The sequence below is a fragment of the Siniperca chuatsi genome, linkage group LG2 (genome assembly GCF_020085105.1).
Source record: "Siniperca chuatsi isolate FFG_IHB_CAS linkage group LG2, ASM2008510v1, whole genome shotgun sequence".
Lineage (NCBI taxonomy): Eukaryota > Metazoa > Chordata > Actinopteri > Centrarchiformes > Sinipercidae > Siniperca > Siniperca chuatsi.
Genome location: NC_058043.1, coordinates 29,583,251 through 29,603,402, shown reverse-complemented (window position 1 = coordinate 29,603,402; position 20,152 = coordinate 29,583,251). Strand labels below are relative to the sequence as shown.

Here is a 20,152-nt window from a genome sequence, read left to right as displayed (position 1 = left end):
GCCGGCATTCAGGATGTCTTTGATGTCCGTTGTTACCCACGGTTTGTTATTTGGATAACAATGGACCATCTTAGTTGGGACATTGCAGTCCACACAGAAGTTAATGTAGCCAGTGATGCACTCAGTAAGCCTGTCAATGTCCTCTCCATGGGGCTCACAGAGTGCATTCCAGTTTGTCACCTCAAAACATCCCTGAAATGTCTCATAGGCCTCATTTAACCATCTCCTCACTGTCCTTGTGGTCACAGATCTCAGTGGGGACATCGGTTGTCCTGGGCGCCATGCTGCTCGGCTTCAGCATGATCAGCTGTTCCCTGGTGCTGCCAAACAGCTGTTCTGCAGCGGTGCCCTGACCAAGTAGCAGGAGAAGAAGTTTCACAGCGAAAAAAAATACCAAAACACTCTCTACTCTCATTTTCATAAAAAGCGTACTTTAAATTACACTTACACAAAAGTTACTCAAGTTTTAAAGAAAAGGGAAAGCTAAAAGTTGGAAAAAGCAAGACAACGAGACGGAGCAACGGCAACAGGCAGCATGCATGTTGGCGCATGTGCACTTTTCATGGCTGGAATGGTTAGAAAAGTGTTGTGTGGCTCGGCCCGAGCCACTTTGTTTATTTTCAATTCCATTTTATTTATATAGCACCAATTCATAACAGAAGTTATCTCATTGCACCTTTCCTATAGAGCAGGTCAAGACCATACTCTTTATAATATTATGTACAGAGACCCAACAAATCCCACCATGAGCAAGCACTTGGCGACAGTGGCAAGGAAAAACTTCCTTTTAAGAGGCAGAAACATCGAGCAGAACCAGACTCAATGGTGGGCGGCCAATAAGTAATAATATAATGGTAGTGGTAATATTAATATTAAAAAATTTATAATAATAGGAATGACAGTCATAGGAATAATAATGACAATAATAGTAACAGAGCCAGTAACAACAGTAGTAACAGTTGTCGAGCAGGAACACAGGGGCAGCAGGTGGCCCACAACCCACTCACAGTTTTAACCACACCTTCAACTTTGTTCTGGCATATGGCATTGAAATTGAACATTTAATAGTCTTTCCACAGAATCCTTCATTATCGGACCATTATTTAATAACTTTTGAGCTCCTATTACTGGACTACACGCCATTAGGCAAAATCTCCTACTTGAGATGTCTATCTGATAGTGCAGTAGCTAAATTTAAGGAAGCAATCCAATCTGCATTTGGTTCTGTGCTATGTCTCGATATAACAAAGGACTCCTGTGCTAATTTCAGCCCCTCCCAAATTGACCATTTTGTTGATAGTGTTGCAGGCTCACTGCAAACAACACTCGATTCTATCGCCCCTCTAAAAAAGAAGATAATAAAACGGAAGAAGGTTAGCTCCAACTATTAATTCATCTAAGCCATCAACCTGTCTCTTAGACCCTATTCCAACTAGGCTACTTAAAGAAGTTTTACCCTTAGCATTTCTTTACTGGATATGATCAATCTGTCTTTATTAACAGGCTATGTCCCACAGTCCTTTAAAGTAGCTGTAATTAAACCTCTTCTTTAAAAGCCCAATCTTGATCCAGGGGTTTTAGCCAACTATAGACCTATATCTAACCTTCCCTTTCTCTCTAAGATCCTTGAGAAAGCAGTTGCTAATCAGTTGTGTGACTTTCTAAATAACAATAGTTTATTTGAGGATTTTCAGTCAGGATTTAGAGTGCATCATAGCACAGAGACAGCACTGGTGAAAGTTACAAATTACCTTCTAATTGCATTAGACAATGGACTTGTCTCACTTCCAGAATGCAGGGTTACTTGTGGTTCCTAGAGTCTCCAAAAGTAGAATGGGAGTCAGAGCCTTCAGTTATCAAGCTCCTCTCCTGTGGAATCAGATCCCAGTTTGGGTTTGGGAGGCAGACACCATCTCCACATTTAAGAGTAGGCTTAAGACTTTCCTTTTTGATAAAGCTTATAGTTAGGGCTGGCTTGGGTGAGTCTTGAACCATTCCTTAGTTATGCTGCTATAGGCCTAGACTGCCGGGAGACTTCCCATGATGCACCTCTTTCCTCTCTCCTTTTCTCCCTCTCCATCTGTATGCATTTTTATCCCATTACTGCATGTTACTAACTCGACATCTTCTCTCTCCCATAGTTTTGTGCTTACTTGTTTCTCTCCTCTCTCCTTCTGTTGCTTTCAGCAGGTATTTCTACCTCCGGAGCTGCAGAGACTGGATCTGTGGTTGTGGGCCATCTGCTGTCCCCGTGTTCCTGCACAGTTGTTGTTATTGGCTCTGTTACTATTATTGTCATTATTATTCTTGTGACTGTCATTCCTATTACTATTATTAATATTACCACTACCATTACACTATTACTATTTTAAAATTCTAGGTGGTATTTGCATGGCGCCCCACCCTCTCTCTCTCTCTCTCTCTCTCTCTCTCTCTCTCTCTCTCTCTCACTCAACCTCTCAACCTCTCTCAGCCACCACTGAGTCTGGTTCTGCTTGATGTTTCTGCCTCTTAAAAGGAAGTTTTTCCTTGCCACTGTCACCAAGTGCTTGCTCATGGTGGGATTTGTTGGGTCTCTGTAAACAATATTATAAAGAGTACGGTCGAGACCTGCTCTATAGGAAAAGTGCAATGAGATAACTTCTGTTATGAATTGGCGCTATATAAATAAAACTGAATAGAATTGAATCACCCAGATGTTTCAAATCACTGAAGCTACGCAGAAAAAAACAACCCAAGTCCAACAAGTTCGCACAAATTATATTTTTTATTATTCTATTTATTTTGCACTTTTGTAACATAAGAGATATTTTTCAGTTTTGTAGCCGATTGTGACCTATATTGTCTTTTGCTTTTTTTCAGCCCTACAAAAAAATATGACCTACGCAGGAGTGTATGTCTACGGTTTACTGCGTAATAGACTACAGGCTGTACTGTCTCAGGGGGGACGACAATAGGTCGAACAAACTTTAACTTGCACTACTGTCTGTTGAAAATAAATTTAAAAAACCCTAACCGTATGCAGGTGGGGGACGCTAGGATCAAACAGCAGGGTTTTCCCTACCATTATAAGACTCGAGCGCAATGCTTAAGCATTTTGTCAGACCGCCTAAGCCGAACAAACAGAAAAAACTATGCTGAGACACTGCATTTTGTGTTTACTTGTGTTATCTTTGACTAATATTTAAATTTGTTTGATGATCTGAAACATTTAAATGTGACAAACATGCAAACACTTTTTCACACCATTGTACAATGTCCCTGTAGTGAGTTTGTGATTATTTGACTAAAAATTTCTCTATCTCTTCCTTGCTGCAACTGACTGAACCCTGATGCTTTATGCAAATTAATGCGATGGAATGCCCTTAAAATTACATTAATATCGTTTATCGCAATTATTGCTAGGACAATAAATTGTCCAACAAAAGTAGTTATCGTGACAGCCCTACTAGGAGTCAGAAATGTTCAAATCCTACACAAAAGGCCTTTAATTTGAACACAGATGTAATCAGGAGATTAAGAACTCAATATAAAAAGTAAAATCACAAAAATAAAAAACCTAAGATAATGACGATTGATTCAACTTGTTAACCATGCTAGCTGCATGGCTACATGGGGCAGCCACACACTAAGAGTCTACAGCTACCGAGCTGTAGAAACTCTCAGTCTCGTTTTTGATGGTATTTCCCATAAATATCTATTACACAGCCATTCTTTTTTATCAGTCTTTTAAGACAGTCAAGGTCAGTCAATCCATTGGACTTTTTTGTGCTACCTCTGCTGCTACATTCATTTGAAGTGACTTGGTGCAGGGCATGACCAAAATGAGGGTCAGAACCAGGGTTCTTCTTTCATTCCCTATTACCTCCTCCACTCCCCCCATCTTCAGAGGGTTTGGACGTAGTTACACCTCGCTAGGTAGGACGACCACCAGATGATTTTAATTGGGCATGAGCAAGTTTAGTGAATGCAGAGGAAGCAACACTGATACCCTAACTCCAACACTGAGCAGGTGCTGAGAACAGACTGAAATCTGCAGCATATAGTTAAGATGTTAACTACAGAGTTTCACTTGTTGGGAAAAGTGGATCAAGAAACTCATAAAAGCATTATTGAAGCCAGAGGATACAACTGACATTTATAAAACAGTGTGTAGGATCCATACTAAAAGTGTACGTGTGGACAAAAGCAGAAAATGGTGTGCGGCAAAAAAATATTATATATAATATAAAATTGTGTGTACTAGGGCTGCATCTATCGATTATTTTAGAAATCGAGTATTCTACCAATTATTCCATCGATTAATCGAGTAATTGGATAAGAAATACGTTTGCTTTACTAAAGAGCCATAGTAAATATGCAAAAGAGAAAATAAGTCAGGACTCTTAAAATAAACAATGGTATAATTTTTTTGAAAAAATCTACATTTTTATTGCTTAAATTGCATACCATAATATTATATGTCAAAACTAAACCCATTTAGTGCATTCAAGTGCCATATTACATTCTGGGTTCTGAAATGCAAAAACAAACACCTTTTGCTTTAAAAAAGGTATATATACTTAACTTTCAGAACTACAAGTTTCAACCTAACTACAGCTCAGGCACATTGATTTACGTTGATATCAATTCAAAATACATTTCTGGGAATAGAGGAGACGCGGAGCAGTCGAGAAAGAAGGTGTGTATTCTGAGCTCCGTGCACACAAGCATGGGCATCACCGATAGGCTGAAGGCAAAGCGGGAGTCAGTGACACTGGTGTGAATATAGCTTATGCAATAATTACAGTTTACTATATGCAATGATATGAATATTGATAAATGTATAATGAAACTTTTTTAAATGTATATTTTGGTGTTATTTAGTTTTTTAAAAGATATCCTAACACAATAAATGCATTAATCTCCCATTTGGGTAATTTATCATTAGAGATTATAGAGTTTGGAATCTAGCAGTCAAAATGACCGCTCATGGCAATTCTAGTAAGTTTGGAATTCTGGCACTTCTAGCGTTAATCATCCGTGCGAAACACAGTAATTTGTAATTATATGGATTAAATGAAGCAATGATTTTTAGTAATCAAGTTACTCTAGTTACAAGGAATCGTTTCAGCCCTTGTGCATACGCATACCTGCAGGGAACTTTCCATTCATAAATCACAGTCCACCTGGAAATGTGCGCAGGTGGATCAGCCTCATATCCCGCCCTCTATACGCCCACATTCAACCATAAATGGTCAATGTAAAGCACCACATGAATATTAATGCTTAGAAATGAGCCTGCTTACGGCGAATCATGGCAACAACAGCGAGAGGAAGACGAAAAAAAGTGAATTTTTATGACACAGAAATCGAGGTGTTTGTGAGATGGAGGTTAGAAAGCATATATTGTTTGATGGTCACAGCAGCAAAAAGAAGGTCACAAACAAAAGAAAAGTTGCAGCAAGTTTAAAAGAATTATATTATTCCCAAAAAGGGGCTTCAGGCAGAAAGATAAACATTATATTGTTGATCATATCAAACACACACCTGTCGGATAACTTGCCAGAAACCCCAGAGTGGTTAGTTACTACTTGTATTTCCGGGATGGTGCAGTTCTGTTGGGTTGGTCTGTCTAATGCTGGACCCAGTTCAGCGCATAGATCCAAGAGCACACCAGGGAATCTAAATCGGCCTATTAGCCAGTCATCATCATAGGCCAGGAAATCTTTGTGGTCGCTGAACACTTGTTCCCTCCTGATCCTTCCCTTCATGTTGTTGATGTTTACAGCAATCAGACTGATTACTTCACACCTTGCCAAAACGCGTCATTCAGTGGTATTCCCCACCCTGGAATATCATTTGAAGATGGAAGTTTGACAGGTGAACACATTTTGTATGTCACTTTTGTTATGCTTGGCCTGCATTATGATTAGGACTGATAATGAGGATATGGAGTGTAGCGATTGTGCAAGAGCTGGCACTGGCTTTATTTCCAGACTGCTAATGTACACAATCCATATGTGCAGGTGGTGAAGATGTGCCGGGTGAGTCGAGGTGAGAAGGCAGTGCACTCTGTGTGCCTGACTCCACAGTCGCATTCACGTTTATATGTTGGCTTATATTTTTTACAATTGAAAGGTGCTTAAGGAATAGTTATGGCTCACTACAAGCGCAAGTACAAATAACACTGCTGGTTTGAATGTTTATGATAATGTGGATCTATAATTAACATTTGATATTAAGTGAAATTAAATGTGTGAGAGGCATCATTATACAATCTGGCTACAATTCACCACCTCACCATCTGTGTCACCAATTTCCTCTGTCTCCAAAATGTGCCTACGCATGGGTCAGAGTGTGCTTACATTGTTTTTTTTAAATCCCAACTTTTGCGTGGGGAGTTGCGTATGCCACTTTCAGGCCCCGTTGTATGTAACAGTTATAAATGAGACCCCTGGTTTGTGAATGTTAAGAATTCCACTGTTTTCTTGGCTAGCAAGAGAAAAATGCTGTGTATATAGTATGCCAGTGAAGGGAAGCAACTACAAATGCAGATCTTTGAGTTTTCATGGGAGACTTTTCGCACAGATCGTATTTCTGCAACAAAGAGGAATTACACTGCCATGTAATGCAAAACACTCATCTTAATGGCACTGCAAGGGAGGAGAGACTCTGAGCATGTGTGTTCACTTTGTGAATGGACTGAGACATTGCCAAATATCTGGCTGACATCCATTCAAAAACAAGTATACATGATTAATGAGTCAGGAATCTTTCATCTATATTTGTAATCCAGTGTAGGCATGTTATGAGCTGTAAACAGTGTCTTATCATTTGTGTCTTAAATGCTCTGAGTAACAGAATCATGTTTACTCCCTTGAATATCAACTCCCTGTCTCTCCCTGCAGATTAAGTGAACTTATCTGCAGATAACCATAGCAACAATATTTAAGCTTCATTGATTATCACTAGTGTTACATGCTGGTTATGATGTGCATATGATTTTGACTCTCGTGTGTTCTTCCCTCAGGTGTATCTGGTCCGGTCTGATTGAGGGAAAACTAAAAAAGAGGGGGTGGGAACCTGGGCTCATTCTTTTTCTACCTTCCAGACTCGGCAGCAGCAGTTGGTGTGGGTCCAGTCCAGTTTTCGCTGCTTTATTTCTGTTAGGTTTAGTTCGATTATTGGCTTAGGTTAGAGGGATGAACCCAGATCCTATGGTCCACTGTGGGTTGGTCTGAGTGGCTTCCCTTCTTTTTGTTAATTTTGGCTGGCCCATCAGCCTTGTGGTTTTTTGTTATTGCTGTTGGTTTATTGACATTTTTATTGTTTATTAATAAACCTAATGTTTCTCAAGAAGCACTGGAGAAACTATGGTTCTCCCCTGAGCCTCCATTGATAAAAGAATGCTTGAATTATTTTAGGGATATTGCTCTCCCTAAAGATCATTATCTCTAATGCATAAACCATGCGCATCCACTGTAGAGGTTTGGGATATCCTCATTGGTTCTCTTTCAAGCCCACATTTTCTTTCACAGATGTGTCTCTTTGAAAGAATGTAAGAAGACCTATACAAACATTATCTATTGTCTGTTTTTTTTTTTTTTGTTTATATAGTTTGTGTTAAATGCTGCTTGTATGTGCAAGAATCCTTGTCTATGGTACCTCATGTACAACGATCTTCATGTGACAAATTCAATAAAAAGTTGATCACAAAAAATTGGGACCAGCTAATAAAACATTGCTCCATAGCACTACTACTGGTCAAAAACTCCACAGGGTACCTTTAACTGACTACAAATAAACAACATTTGAAGTTTTACATCTAGCCTTCTTTTATCCTGTGGCCATAATATAAGTGCGATAAGGCACTCGGAGGTGTCCTAATACAGAAAATAATGGACTCTGAGGAGGAAACACCACAACATGAAGCAGAAATGTGTTGTGATTGTTTTCATTATGCACATAGTGCAATATCACTTACTTATGAGACCTTTAAAATCATGGATAACTGGAGTGACCTGGAAGCCTAATGGTTAAGGCGCATACCATATGACCACAATGTCCACGGTTTGATTCTGGTCGGGGACCTTTGTTGTGGCATGTCATACTCTTCTCTCTTACCATGTTTCCTGTCTCTCTACACTGTGGCTGTCAAATAAAAGCAAAAAATGCCAAAAATGTGTAATTTAAAAAATGGACAAAAAATCATGGATGACTTACCATCTACCATTAAACAGTATTTTTTTGTTCTTTATGTATTGTGTGATTTTATTATGATTATATTTATTTTGTGTTGTTTGGTTCCAAGGTTTTACTGCAGTGTTATTCTAACACCTTCCCAGTAAGACAGTTAAAGCTGCACTAATCAATATTTTTTATATTATCCAAGGATTAAATGACTATGTGTAAAGTGAAATTGGTCACTTGTAGTGATTGTATAAGTTGAATCTCTGTTGTGTTTTATCACAGACGGAGAAAACTGTGGCAGATTAGCATTGCATGACTGCAGGGTTTAAGTTTTGTTTGTTGAATCAGGTAAAGAAAGGTGATTTCCTCTCACCCATAAACAGCCAGCTTGAGGTCAGGGACACAGATGTTGTCCTCTCCACAATCAAGTTGAATCTGGGCCTGGGAAAGAAAGGATAGAGATGAATGGAGGAAGAGGGAGGAGTGAGGGATGGTTATGATCAGTGAAAGAGAGAGAGGTATCCAGGGATCAGAGTCCAAAGGTATGGAGAGAGAAAATCTTTCAAGGAAGTGGATGTTTATAGAAACCAACACACTAGATTCATGATTTAATGAAAGAATAAGAGAGGATATAGACTATACATATCCTCCATACATGCACAAAACTAACAATATTTGCAACAACCAGATGCCAAGCAGTTGTGTGTAAACAAGTATTACATTTTTGCAAAAAAGCCTCGATCAAAAAGAGTGAAAGCCTCACATTTAAAAGGGGTTGATATGCTCTTTGGTCTTACGTGACAGATGACTTGGTAAAAACTGCAGTAAAAGATAAATGTGATTTGATTATATTGTCTTTTCCAGTGTGTCCCTTGAGCTTATTGTTTTATTCTTTCTTCCTTTTCTGTCTCCACCATTTCTCCCATGTAGCTCAAGACTGTCATTGTTGCCCTACCCTCATCTCTCCAACGTATGGGAAACATTAAATTCCAAAAGAATGCCACGGAGGGCTACAGAGAGCAAAGAATCAGCCTGGCAATGGTTAAAAGTGTCTCAGTGGAGATTCCTCATTCAAGTCCCTGGTTTTACATTCACTCCAGACTCAAGAGGCTATCAGTCATTTAACACCAAACAGACAGGAGCACACACGCTCTGTAATAGACTTACTAAGATCAAGTGATCAGTCCCAACTTATCTTCCCCCCTTCTAAACACTTTTCATATCTTTTTCACTCATCTTTTCATCTTCCCATTTGATCCTTGTGACCCATGTTTCCCTCCAGCTCTTAAGGGTATAGACCGCACTATTGGTCAAGTTCAAGACATGAAGTGATGACAACACAGAAATCAGAATCATACCTGGTAGACCACTGACTATGGCATTGCATGCCAAGACAATGTTCGGTGATTGTGGGGCGCTACCAAATTGAGTAGTTAAGTATTTACAATAAACGCTTGGGAATGGTTTTATCAAATTTTATCTGCAGTAATACATTTTAAAGAAGAATTAACTTAATAAAGCTCCTGTACTGCTGTGGGAAATCATATACTGTATTTACTGAGCAGTGATTAGTCTATGGCAACAGCTGCGCATGTAGATGAAGCAGCTGGTAGACTAGCTCCTTCAAACTCTGCTACATTATTTGTTTTTTGTTATCTTATTTTTTTCCAGCTTCTTGCTGAAACACATATTACCTATTCATCGGAAAAGGAAGCCGGGATTTGGATTAAAGAGCAGCAGACCTTAAGACGATCCACCCAGCCAGATCAACCGGACCAGACACCACGTTGGGTGCTGCGCTATTGCTCCAGGAGGAGAGGAAGAGCCGGGATAGAAGCCAAGCTGGTCCAGTTTGGACTTAAGGCTGCTCCTGGCTAATGTCCGGTCTGGATGAAATGGCACTCATGGACTACTAACTTAATTTCTTGTGTTGTATAATGATAAATTACCTTGTATCTTGTCTGTAATTTTTCACTACCTGATCTTTCAATGGAAACAGATGAAATAATCCCTACTAGTTTATACTGTTACTTCTTGTATTTCAGACATTTGAGTGGGCTTACAAGAGAAATTTGTTCTTATATAGTACGTACGAGTGATTTAAGAGAATTTGTGGCTTTTACCAGGCTACTAAATTTGTTATATTTTTGTCTGCTGAATTCCAATAGCAGGACTTGAAGCTTTGCGGTAAGAAGCTCCTTTTAGTCTTTGGTAACATTTATATGAATGAAACTTGCCTACACATGGAGCGGAACAGGTAGCCTTTTATGAGTATTTTACGGATTACACAGACATTTAACTCCTAAAATGCATCTTTGGCCTATAATGATTGCATTTTCTCTTTCAGAAAGAGTGGGTGCAATGGGACTCGGTGGAGATTTTCAAAAATTGTGACTTGTGAGTCATTACAAGCTTAATTTGTTGATTGACATTTTTGCAAGTACTGTTAACTGTGAGAGACTTTGATTAATAGGTGATGAAACACTGACCTCCAGAGCAGACTTTTGCCATTCTGACCACACACACTTTAAAGTTAAAATTCTTAGTCCTGATTGATTTGGTGCCACCTGTGGTTACCTGGTGGTAATACAGGTCCCAGAATTCTGTTCAAAATGACACATGCATCCAGTGTTGCCAACTATTTTCAATGGAAAGTAATTAAAGCCTGCTTGAAAACTTGTTAGATGTCGCTAGATTATGTCATGCGCTAATTTGTATATCCATGATGTCATTTACATATATGAATAAGATTTTTTAAAAAGACTAAGTCAAGCTAAACTGGCTCTTCATCACAAGTGAAAAAAATAAAACTTAAATAGTTAAGTCAAATCATTTAGAACTAAAACAAAGGAGAAGGAGTCCCATGGAAAAAACTATGGGAATTTGTGTTTGGTCATTAGGTAGGCACATTCATAGCTCATTCACGTTTTTGTGTGGTTGATGATTACAGCGCCACCCCTCAGTCTTGCTGCTAATTTCCCCCAGTGGCCACTTGTGTTACTGCAATTTAAAAAATCCCCTGCGGCCCAATTTTTTTTTTCCCATTTTCCCCTTAGACCGCCATTATGAAAGAGCTTTCTCTTAAACTGTTGACAGGACACCTCGAACTGCAAACAAGGTCAAGTATTACTTTTTGTATTATGGATTTTTAATCCATGAAGGCTTTATATTTGTAAAAATTTCTCTAGAAAAGCAATTTTTATGTGTGGAACGTGGGCCGAGCAGGAACGTGCAGTGGGAGAAACACTAATGAGCATGTGCAGTGAGCTGCACAACACAGTAGTATACCGCTGAAGCTAGAAAACTTTTTTCAGGATTCATTGTTTCATATTGTTTAACTAAAGAAGACAGTGAAGTACACTCTGTCCTGCATCACATACATGCGTGCAAGCACTGACTTTTGTCTTCTTCATCATGTACTGATCATGATGAAGAAGACAATAGTCAGGTATCTTTTCTTGTGAATCCCTTGTGCATGCGTGGAGTACCAGGAATTGAGATCCCGGTGTTTCTCAAGAATTCCCACCAAAATCTGGTCCTGTTTCCCCTGGAAAAATATCTGCAAGCCTTCTCCAAACCTCATTAATACTTCCACGCAATTGTTGTACACAGTCTGACATCAGACTGCCGTTATTATGGTAATATATAGCTGCAGTTCAGTTACTTTTTATACAAAAACAGCAGCATACAGTTCACCTGTGTGGTGAAATATTTTTTTGATAAAGTGAATGAAGCAGAGTGCCCAGATGTAGGCATCTCAACAGGTATATATATAAAGTATATTAAATGGCTATTAGTGAAAAACCATTAAAAGTGTGAATAATGGGGTTTGACATCATGAAAATATGTGTGGTCAGAATCGGTGTGGTCAGAATTGTGGCCTGTTGCACTGTGACCACACCCAGCAATGATTTAACAGTACATTGCTGCATCGTTGCCACGTAGCAGCAAAACCAAGATTTTCAACTGTGATAAATATCCTACCATCCTTTATTTTACTGTACTAATTAACTCTTGATGGACCATGATGCATACGATTGGAGAGACAAAGCAGCAAGACTGTCCACAACTGTGCAACTGTGTGTATGTTAAATCAACAGAATGGAGCCTAGTGTTACTCTACACAAAGTAAACTGAAGTGTTAGCATGAAGCAACAGGGCCCACAGTCTAGTGGGAACATGGATGGTTTTGGCACTTTGTTCTCTTCACTTAAGCTAGCAATGGATGAAAAGCCTGTTGATTCCTTTCACATAAGGAGAAGGGAGAATAACAACAGTTGAAATTCTGTTTATAACAGCCAGTTACAATTACATGATGTACACACTCACAAACCCACATCACACTCACTTCACCTTATATCACTCACATAAACATGTGCATGTTTTCAGCCTCTGGCTCTTGCCTGGTGGAGGAGACCACTGGCAACATACATAAACAAACCACAACCAGATGTCTGAGTGCTGAGCGCCGCCCCACCCAAACAGTCCTCCCTCTGTGTTTTTGCAGAGCCATGACTCGACAGTCCACAATAAACCTTCCAACTCTTCATTTAGGAAACAAAAGACACTACCAATGGAGACCAGACAGCAGTAATCAGTTCTTGCTCTATCAGGGCTGACCCTCAACCTCTAACCGATGGGGTTCTGCACTATAGAGGGGCCTTACATTTTATGTCAATTTTAAAATGGTGGCCTGTAACCTTCATCTTTGCCATTCGAATAAATTTCCACTGGTGACCATTGTGATAACTATCTGTTTAGTTCATAAATGCAAGGTATGTGGCCATATAAGTGGTGTGGTGTAGATGTTAAGTGTGGGACGGTGTAGTCCCTCATTCGTCCAGGGGTGTTCTATCGTAGAAAAGTTGCCCACACAGAAACAGAGCAATGTAGTCTACTCCATTCAGTAAAGTGAGGAAAACTGCAAAGAACGGTACAAAGGTGAGACCAAACAGCCACTTCACAAAAGACTTTATCAACACAGACGACACGCTAACTCGGGATTACAGAGCGCTAAGGACAAGTTGCCCACACAAAAACAGAGCTATGTAGTCTACTTCATTCAGTGCAGTGAGGAAAACTGCAAAGAACGGTACATAAGTGAGACCAAACAGCCACTTCACAAAAGACTTTATCAACACAGATGACACGCTAACTCAGGATTACAGAGCGCTGTGCATTTGCATCTAAAAGCTACAAACGAAACATTTGAAGAAAGCGAGGTGAAGATTCTAAGTAGAGAGAAGAGTTGGTTTGAACGGGGTGTCAAGGAAGCCATTTTTGTGAAAAAAGAGAACCCCTCTTAGAAATGGTGGTCTGAGATTCAATCTGCCCAAAGTCTATCACAGTGTATTAACACCTTGGTCACGCCAATCACATGCTAATCAGGTACTTAACAGTGATGAGGTAGGTGCAGCCAGAAAACAATAGTTATAGAAAACAGTTTCCGATTAATATAAAGTCAGTGGACTAACTAAATTGTTGCAGCTCTAGTTGCAACTAAAACCTTTTGAGATTTTCAGCATCTACAGCAGTGGTTCCCAAAGTGGGTGCCTCGGTATGCTGAGGTGCCTTAAGGCCAAGGGTGCCTCAAGAATTGTTTATTTCCATTTTTTAACTGTATATTTTTAATTAAGTTTCATCACATTAAAAAATGAGGCAACATTCACATTCACTGTATCTTTATATGTATTTTTTCAAACATATAAGAATGGATGAAATAAGCAATATCATCAAACATCATATATCACACTTGCCAGTTGTCACGTAACACAGCATGCTGTTTTTTTAGGTTCACAGTTGGTAAAAGTAGCACCTGTTAGAGCAAGCAATGAAAGTATTTGACACTGTAAACAGAGCTCAAAGAAATGCAGATAAGTGTGGGAATTAACGTACTATGTGAGCCTTTATGTGGCTGTGGTTTAATGAGTTATTTTGTATCATGAGTTAATATACATACCTTCTGCACTATGCGCTGTTCGGTCTGATAATTCAGGATTGGTCTGAGGCCATGCTGATCCACTGGGGAATGAGGATCCAGACTGAAGTTAAGGCTAATGCAAATGGGAGAGAGTTTATCCCGAAACTCCTCTTCACCCTGCAACAGAGAAAGATGCAACTATGTGAGTAAGTGATGTGAATGACACAAATCCAGTTTGTGTGTTGCCTCCACGGATTGATAAACCTTCGCCTGGTGTATTCATGTGCAGTTTTGTCAGTTCTCGATATTCTGAAACAAGCTGACACTTCAGATGAGGGGCAGAAATTTGTTGTCAGGGTAGAAATTTCTGGCCTTTAAGTGTCACTTATTGTGAAACCCTGTTCCAAGTAAATGTACAAGAAAAAAGTTGTCAGAAAATCAAAAGCAGATGTTACAGTAACTGTTGCCCTAAATGTAAGATTTAGTCTGTTTCTCAAAAACATGAATTCTGTTTGACCAGCCACAATGATGTGGCCCCTTTAAAGGACCAGTGTGTAACATTTCAGAGGATCTATTTGCAGAAATGGAATATAATATTCATAACTATGTTTTCATTAGTGTATAATCACCTGAAAATAAGAATCGTTGTGTTTTCATTATCTTAGAATAAGCCGTTTATATCTACAGAGGGAGCAGGTCCCCTTCCACAGAGGCTGCCATGTTGCCATGTTTCTACAGTAGCCCAGAATGGACAAACCAAACACTGGCTCTAGATAGGGCCTTTTCTGTTTTTTGTGGCCACCGTAGTTTCTCCTACATGCTTGGAAGGGGAGGGTGAGGCGAGCAGTATTCAAATGGTTGCAAATTGCAATGTCACCACTAGATGCCACTAAATCCAACACACTGGACCTTTAAAGAAATGGTGTACAAACAGAGTGGGTGGTTGGCAGTTTCTAATCAAACAATTCTTATACTGTTAAAGAGCAAAGTGCTCTGACCATTATGTCCTTACAGTGAACATCTACACATATGACTGCATGGATGTGTTTTTGGCAGGTCACTTTGATCAGGTCACCACTGAGTGATTAGAAAGTTGGTGCTGTAGTAGTTTTACCTCAAATAGCACATCAAACAGCAACTTCAAACCCAGTCTGTTAGGAAATGACTAATCTCTGTCCTAGTTAATTACATTCACCTGGTATTCAATGTGCAAAATAGTCTCTGAATAGATGTCACGAATTAAACTAGCAGGCTCTGGCTCCTGAGGGCCAGAATTAAGAAGAAAATTTGTGAAAGATATAAATGGCATAGGCTTGAGATGACTGGCCTGAGAAATAGTTAGTGCACAGTACTTAAATTTGTAAATGATCTGTCTTTCATCTTCACATAACAGTATAAAATATGGATGAAATTAAAGGAAAAATTTGTTTATTTAGTTAAGTTTATTAAATTTATCATAGTTTTGGGCAGGACCGCTTATGTGCACTGTTGTGACAGTGGGTGTAGCGAAGCTGAATTTGCCTGTATTGCTAAAGAAAACATTTTTGGACAAGTAGTTTATCACTTTTTTTTACTTTTCTAATTTTTCTATGTATTACTTATATTGTAGTCTTTATGTATTTTGCCTTGATTTATGTGGTTTATGAAATACATTTGGCTCAACCTCTAATGTGTTGGATTCAATTTGTGCCTGTATAATATTGGCAATAGTATAATATTGATTTTTGGGGTGAGCAATATCACTTTTTTCTATGTATTTTCCTATGTGTGATTATTCTCTTCTGGATGGTTTGCGTGATTTGTGATGTGTTTTTGGATCAGCGTCTGATGTGTTGGCTTTGACATGTGCCTGTATAGTATTGATCCTGCTGTTTCTATTTGTTCTTGCCCTCTTAGAGGTATGCTTTGTCCTCCATATGGGAATAACATAAATAAACATTGTTGTCCAGCTCTGCTCTGATTGGTCCAGCTTGAGTAGACTGACTATCAATCATGCCAATCACAACCACCTGTGTGATGAATGTTTGTGCCTATATATTGTCTGCTCTGCTTTGTGATGGTGATTTGACAATGCCCGACACAGATCTCTGTCAGATCTAAATGTTGCTCAATAAACTTTGACGGGAGCTACTAGTAGAGTGTATGGATCCTCTGTTTGATTCTTCTCTACTGTTTTGACAGTGACATGAAACAGTTGTATGATGGTGTCCAAGCAGATACAAGCTTTTAAACAGTACTTGAAGGTAAGTTAAACAACCTTAAAGATACCCAGTAGAGTTTCCTTGTCCCTGCATTTCCTGATGTGTTGCTAAGTTTCTTGGTGCATTAGCTAAACCAACTGCCATTGTGCATGCTCATGTCCGCGCACAAGATACAAAAATAAATAGATGGGGACCCACTCATTAAAACATTGCTCCATAGCACTACAAGTGGTCAAAAACTCCACAGGGTACCTTTAACCCAGCTGGCGAATGCAGTTTCTTGGAGATCTAAACAAAGGTGAACATTATAAGTCTTTAGACAGCACGATGTTCCTGTTTTCTTTAAACAAGGCAACACTTTAAGACAGAAATTCGTTCATCCTAAGGACAAGATGCCCACACAAAAACAGAGCTATGTAGTTTATTCAATTCAATGCAGTGAGGAAAACTGCAAAGAACGGTACATACGTGAGACTAAACAGCCACTTCACAAAAGACTTTATCAGCACAGACGACACGCTAACTCCGGATTGCAGAGCGCCGTGCATTTGCATCTAAAAGCTACAAACAACACATTTGAAGACAGTGAGGTGAAGATTCTAAGTAGAGAGAAGAGTTGGTTTGAAAGAGGAGTCAAAGAAGCCATTTTTGTAAAAAAAGAAAACCCCTCTTTAAACAGAAATGGTGGTCTGAGATTCAACTTGCCAACTGTTTACCACAGTGTATTAACACCTTGGTCATGCCAATCATATGCTAATCAGGTACTTAACAGTGATGAGGGAGGTGCAGCCAGAAAACAACAGGCCTGAATACTGGGCCATCATGGAAGCAAAAGGTCAGTTTCAGGTGAAACTAGGCAGGGTAAACAGCAGACACTCAGGAAGACTCCTTCCTGAGGGCAGGGCTTAAGCAACACAGAGTAGCTTACATTTCTGAGTTGTCAGACCATTTTCAAAATTGAGAATGACTTCCAGATGGGAGCCGAAACGTCTTGATTCTGAAAATAGTGTCCAGATGACTACGACTGAAACCTTTTCTATGATGGAACACTCCTGGATAAATGAGGGACTACACTGTCTTAACATTAGTTATTAGTTATTAAGTTATTGCAGGTCCCAACCTGCAAATTGACCTGGATGTGCAGCACTGTTTTATTTACAGTGAGATTTAGGACATGGCCTGGCTAGTACAGCTGAAAAGTCAAACAGAATGAGAAGTCTTGTAGAGAGTAAAGCCCCAAAACCCTCAATCAAAACCGGTCACAGGATTGACTGTAAAAGTCATTGACCAGTAGTCGGTGGATGGCATGCTCAATTAATCTGAGGACACCTGAACCAGTTCTATTTGCTTATAAAATGGAATGAGATACAGTTGAAAGCTAAGAAAAACTAGTATGAGGACCTTTGAGCTGAGATTATTTTGTTACACTGTCAGACAGACACGGCAGGCTCCACCATCAGCCAGTCACAGCGCACTCCCTCACCAGAGTACTAATCACACACACCTGCTCCCCATCAGCACCTCATCACAACTGGGATAAAAGCACACCACTCACCTCAGTCAGTTGCCCGGTCTCGTTAATGCCAAAGGACTCTACATGTGGATCTCCACGACTCCACCCCCTTCAGTGATGTTTTCTGCCCGAGGAAAGCTTCCAAGCTGCCTCCACACCGACCATGGGACTGTGCTATCGATCTACTTCTGGGTGAGCCAGTGCCCCATGGGAAAATATATCCCTTATCCATCCCTGAGCAGAAGGCCATGGTGGAGTACATCATGGAGGCATTACATCACGGCTACATCCATCCTTCCATTTCCCCTGCTGCTTCAATCTTCTTCTTCATGGCCAAAAAGGATGGAGGCACAAGTTCCGCTATCCTCTTCCCCTCATCCGAGTGGCTCTAGAACATCTACGCAGTGCCACTGTCTTCACCAAGTTGGACCTCCGCAGAGCATACAACCTCACATGGATACGTGAGGGGGACAAGTGGAAGACAGCCTTTGTGACCTCTACTGGACACTACGAATATGGCCTGGTCAACGTCCCCTCCGTATTCCAGGATTTCATCCATGAGGTGCTCCGGGAGTTCCTCCATAAGTTTGATGATATACTGATCTACTCCCGGAGCATGGCCGAACATCGTCACCATGTTGCGGAGGTCCTGAACCCCTGAGAGTTCCAGCTATTCCTCAAAGCCGAGAAGTGCTCTTTCCATCAACCCTCAGTGCAGTTCTTTGGGTATAACATCAGCAGCAGTGGCATCCAAATGGACAAGGGGAAGGTAGAAGCCATAAAGACCTGGCCCACTCCATCCACCATCAAAGAGCTCCAAAGATTTCTCGGATTCGCCAACTTCTACAGAAGATTAATCTAAAATTACAATTCCATTGCATATCCGCTTACCAATCTCCTCTGCAATAAGCCCAAGTCTCTGTCCTGGTCACCAGCTGCCAACAAAGCCTTCAACACCCTGAAGGAAGCATTCACCAGCGCACCGCTCCTCGTTCACCCTGATCCAGAGAAGCCCTTCGTCGTGAAGGTAGACAACTCTACCACAGGGGTAGGAGTGGTGCTCTCACAGCAGCAAGGGAATCCAGCCAGACTCCATCTATGTGCCTTCTTCTCCCGCAAACTCAGCCCAGCGGAGAGGACAACATTGGCAACAGGGAACTTCTAGCCATAAAACTGGCCCTGGAAGAGTGGAGGCATTGGCTGGAGGGTGCAAAGCATCCATTTACGGTGCTCACAGACCACAAGAATCTGGAGTACCTAAGAGATGGAAAAAGGTTAAATCCACGCTAAGCTCGCTGGGCGCTGTTCTTCACACAGTTCCACTTCAGCATCTCCTATCGTCCCAGTCCCAAGAATGTGAAGGCAGATGCCTTATCCCGGCTACACACCTCAGAGGACGCCAATGAGGAACCAGAGCCTATTCTCCCTCAGCACGTTATCGTGAGTCCCATTCAACGGTCGGAAACTTCCTTGCCTTCCTCCAATGCCTCTACCAACGCTCCGCTCCAGGCTGTCCACTGGGCTTGCAATATGTCTACAGAACTCAGCACACTCCACTCATCCATTCATCCCACATATCTCTGGGCACTGGCCACCCAGGGGCCAATGAAACCCTCTCGCTGCTAAGGGAGCGCTTCTGGTGGCCAAACATGGCTAGGGATGTGAGAAGGTACATACAGGGATGTCAGGAATGCGCCATCTCCAAGAGCCCTTGCCACCTTCCATCCGGCAAGCTACTTCCTCTGCCCGTTCCCAACAGACCCTGGTCACACCTGGAAGTGGATTTCATCACCGACCTGCCTGCCTCAGACAACAATACCTGCATCCTGGTGGTGGTCGACAGATTTTCCGAATCCTGCAGACTGATACCCCTCCAGGGACTACCTACAGCCATAGAAACAGCAGAACTCATGTTCAACCATGTGTTCCGCTATTATGAGATCCCAGAAGACATAGTGTCTGACCATGGACCCCAGTTCATTTCAAGAGTGACAAAAGCCTTCTTCTCCCTCCTAGGTGTGACCATAAGCCTCTCATCTGGATACCATCCGCAGTCAAACAGGCAGACGGAGAGGAAGATCCAGGAGATCGGCTGATTCCTACGATTCCTACGTACCCCCCCCCCCGTCCTCCTGGAGGATGGAGCGGCGTATCAGGTGAACGAGATCTTGGACTCCCGGCATCGTAGTGGTCTATTGGAATACCTAGTGGACTGGGAGGGCTAAGGTCCCGAGGAGCGCTCATGGGTACCTAGACACGACATCCTTGACCACTCTCTGCTCGACGCCTTCCACGTTACTCACCCGGATCGACCTGCTCCCCGTGGAAGAGGACGACCACGGCGTC

At 41.0% G+C, this 20,152-nt stretch overlaps 1 protein-coding gene across 6 annotated transcripts in view; it reads right to left on the bottom strand.

Moving 5' to 3' along the window:
- Window positions 1–20,152, bottom strand: part of LOC122888504 (integrin alpha-5-like) — a 113,240-nt gene that overhangs the window by 37,706 nt on the left and 55,382 nt on the right. For all 6 annotated transcript variants that reach the window (XM_044223073.1, XM_044223081.1, XM_044223037.1 and 3 more), the window contains 2 exons: window positions 14,132–14,269; window positions 8,546–8,613 (listed from right to left, as the gene is read on the bottom strand). In XM_044223073.1, coding sequence (XP_044079008.1) covers window positions 8,546–8,613; window positions 14,132–14,269 — 206 coding nt within the window. The remainder of the gene's footprint in view (window positions 1–8,545; window positions 8,614–14,131; window positions 14,270–20,152) is intronic.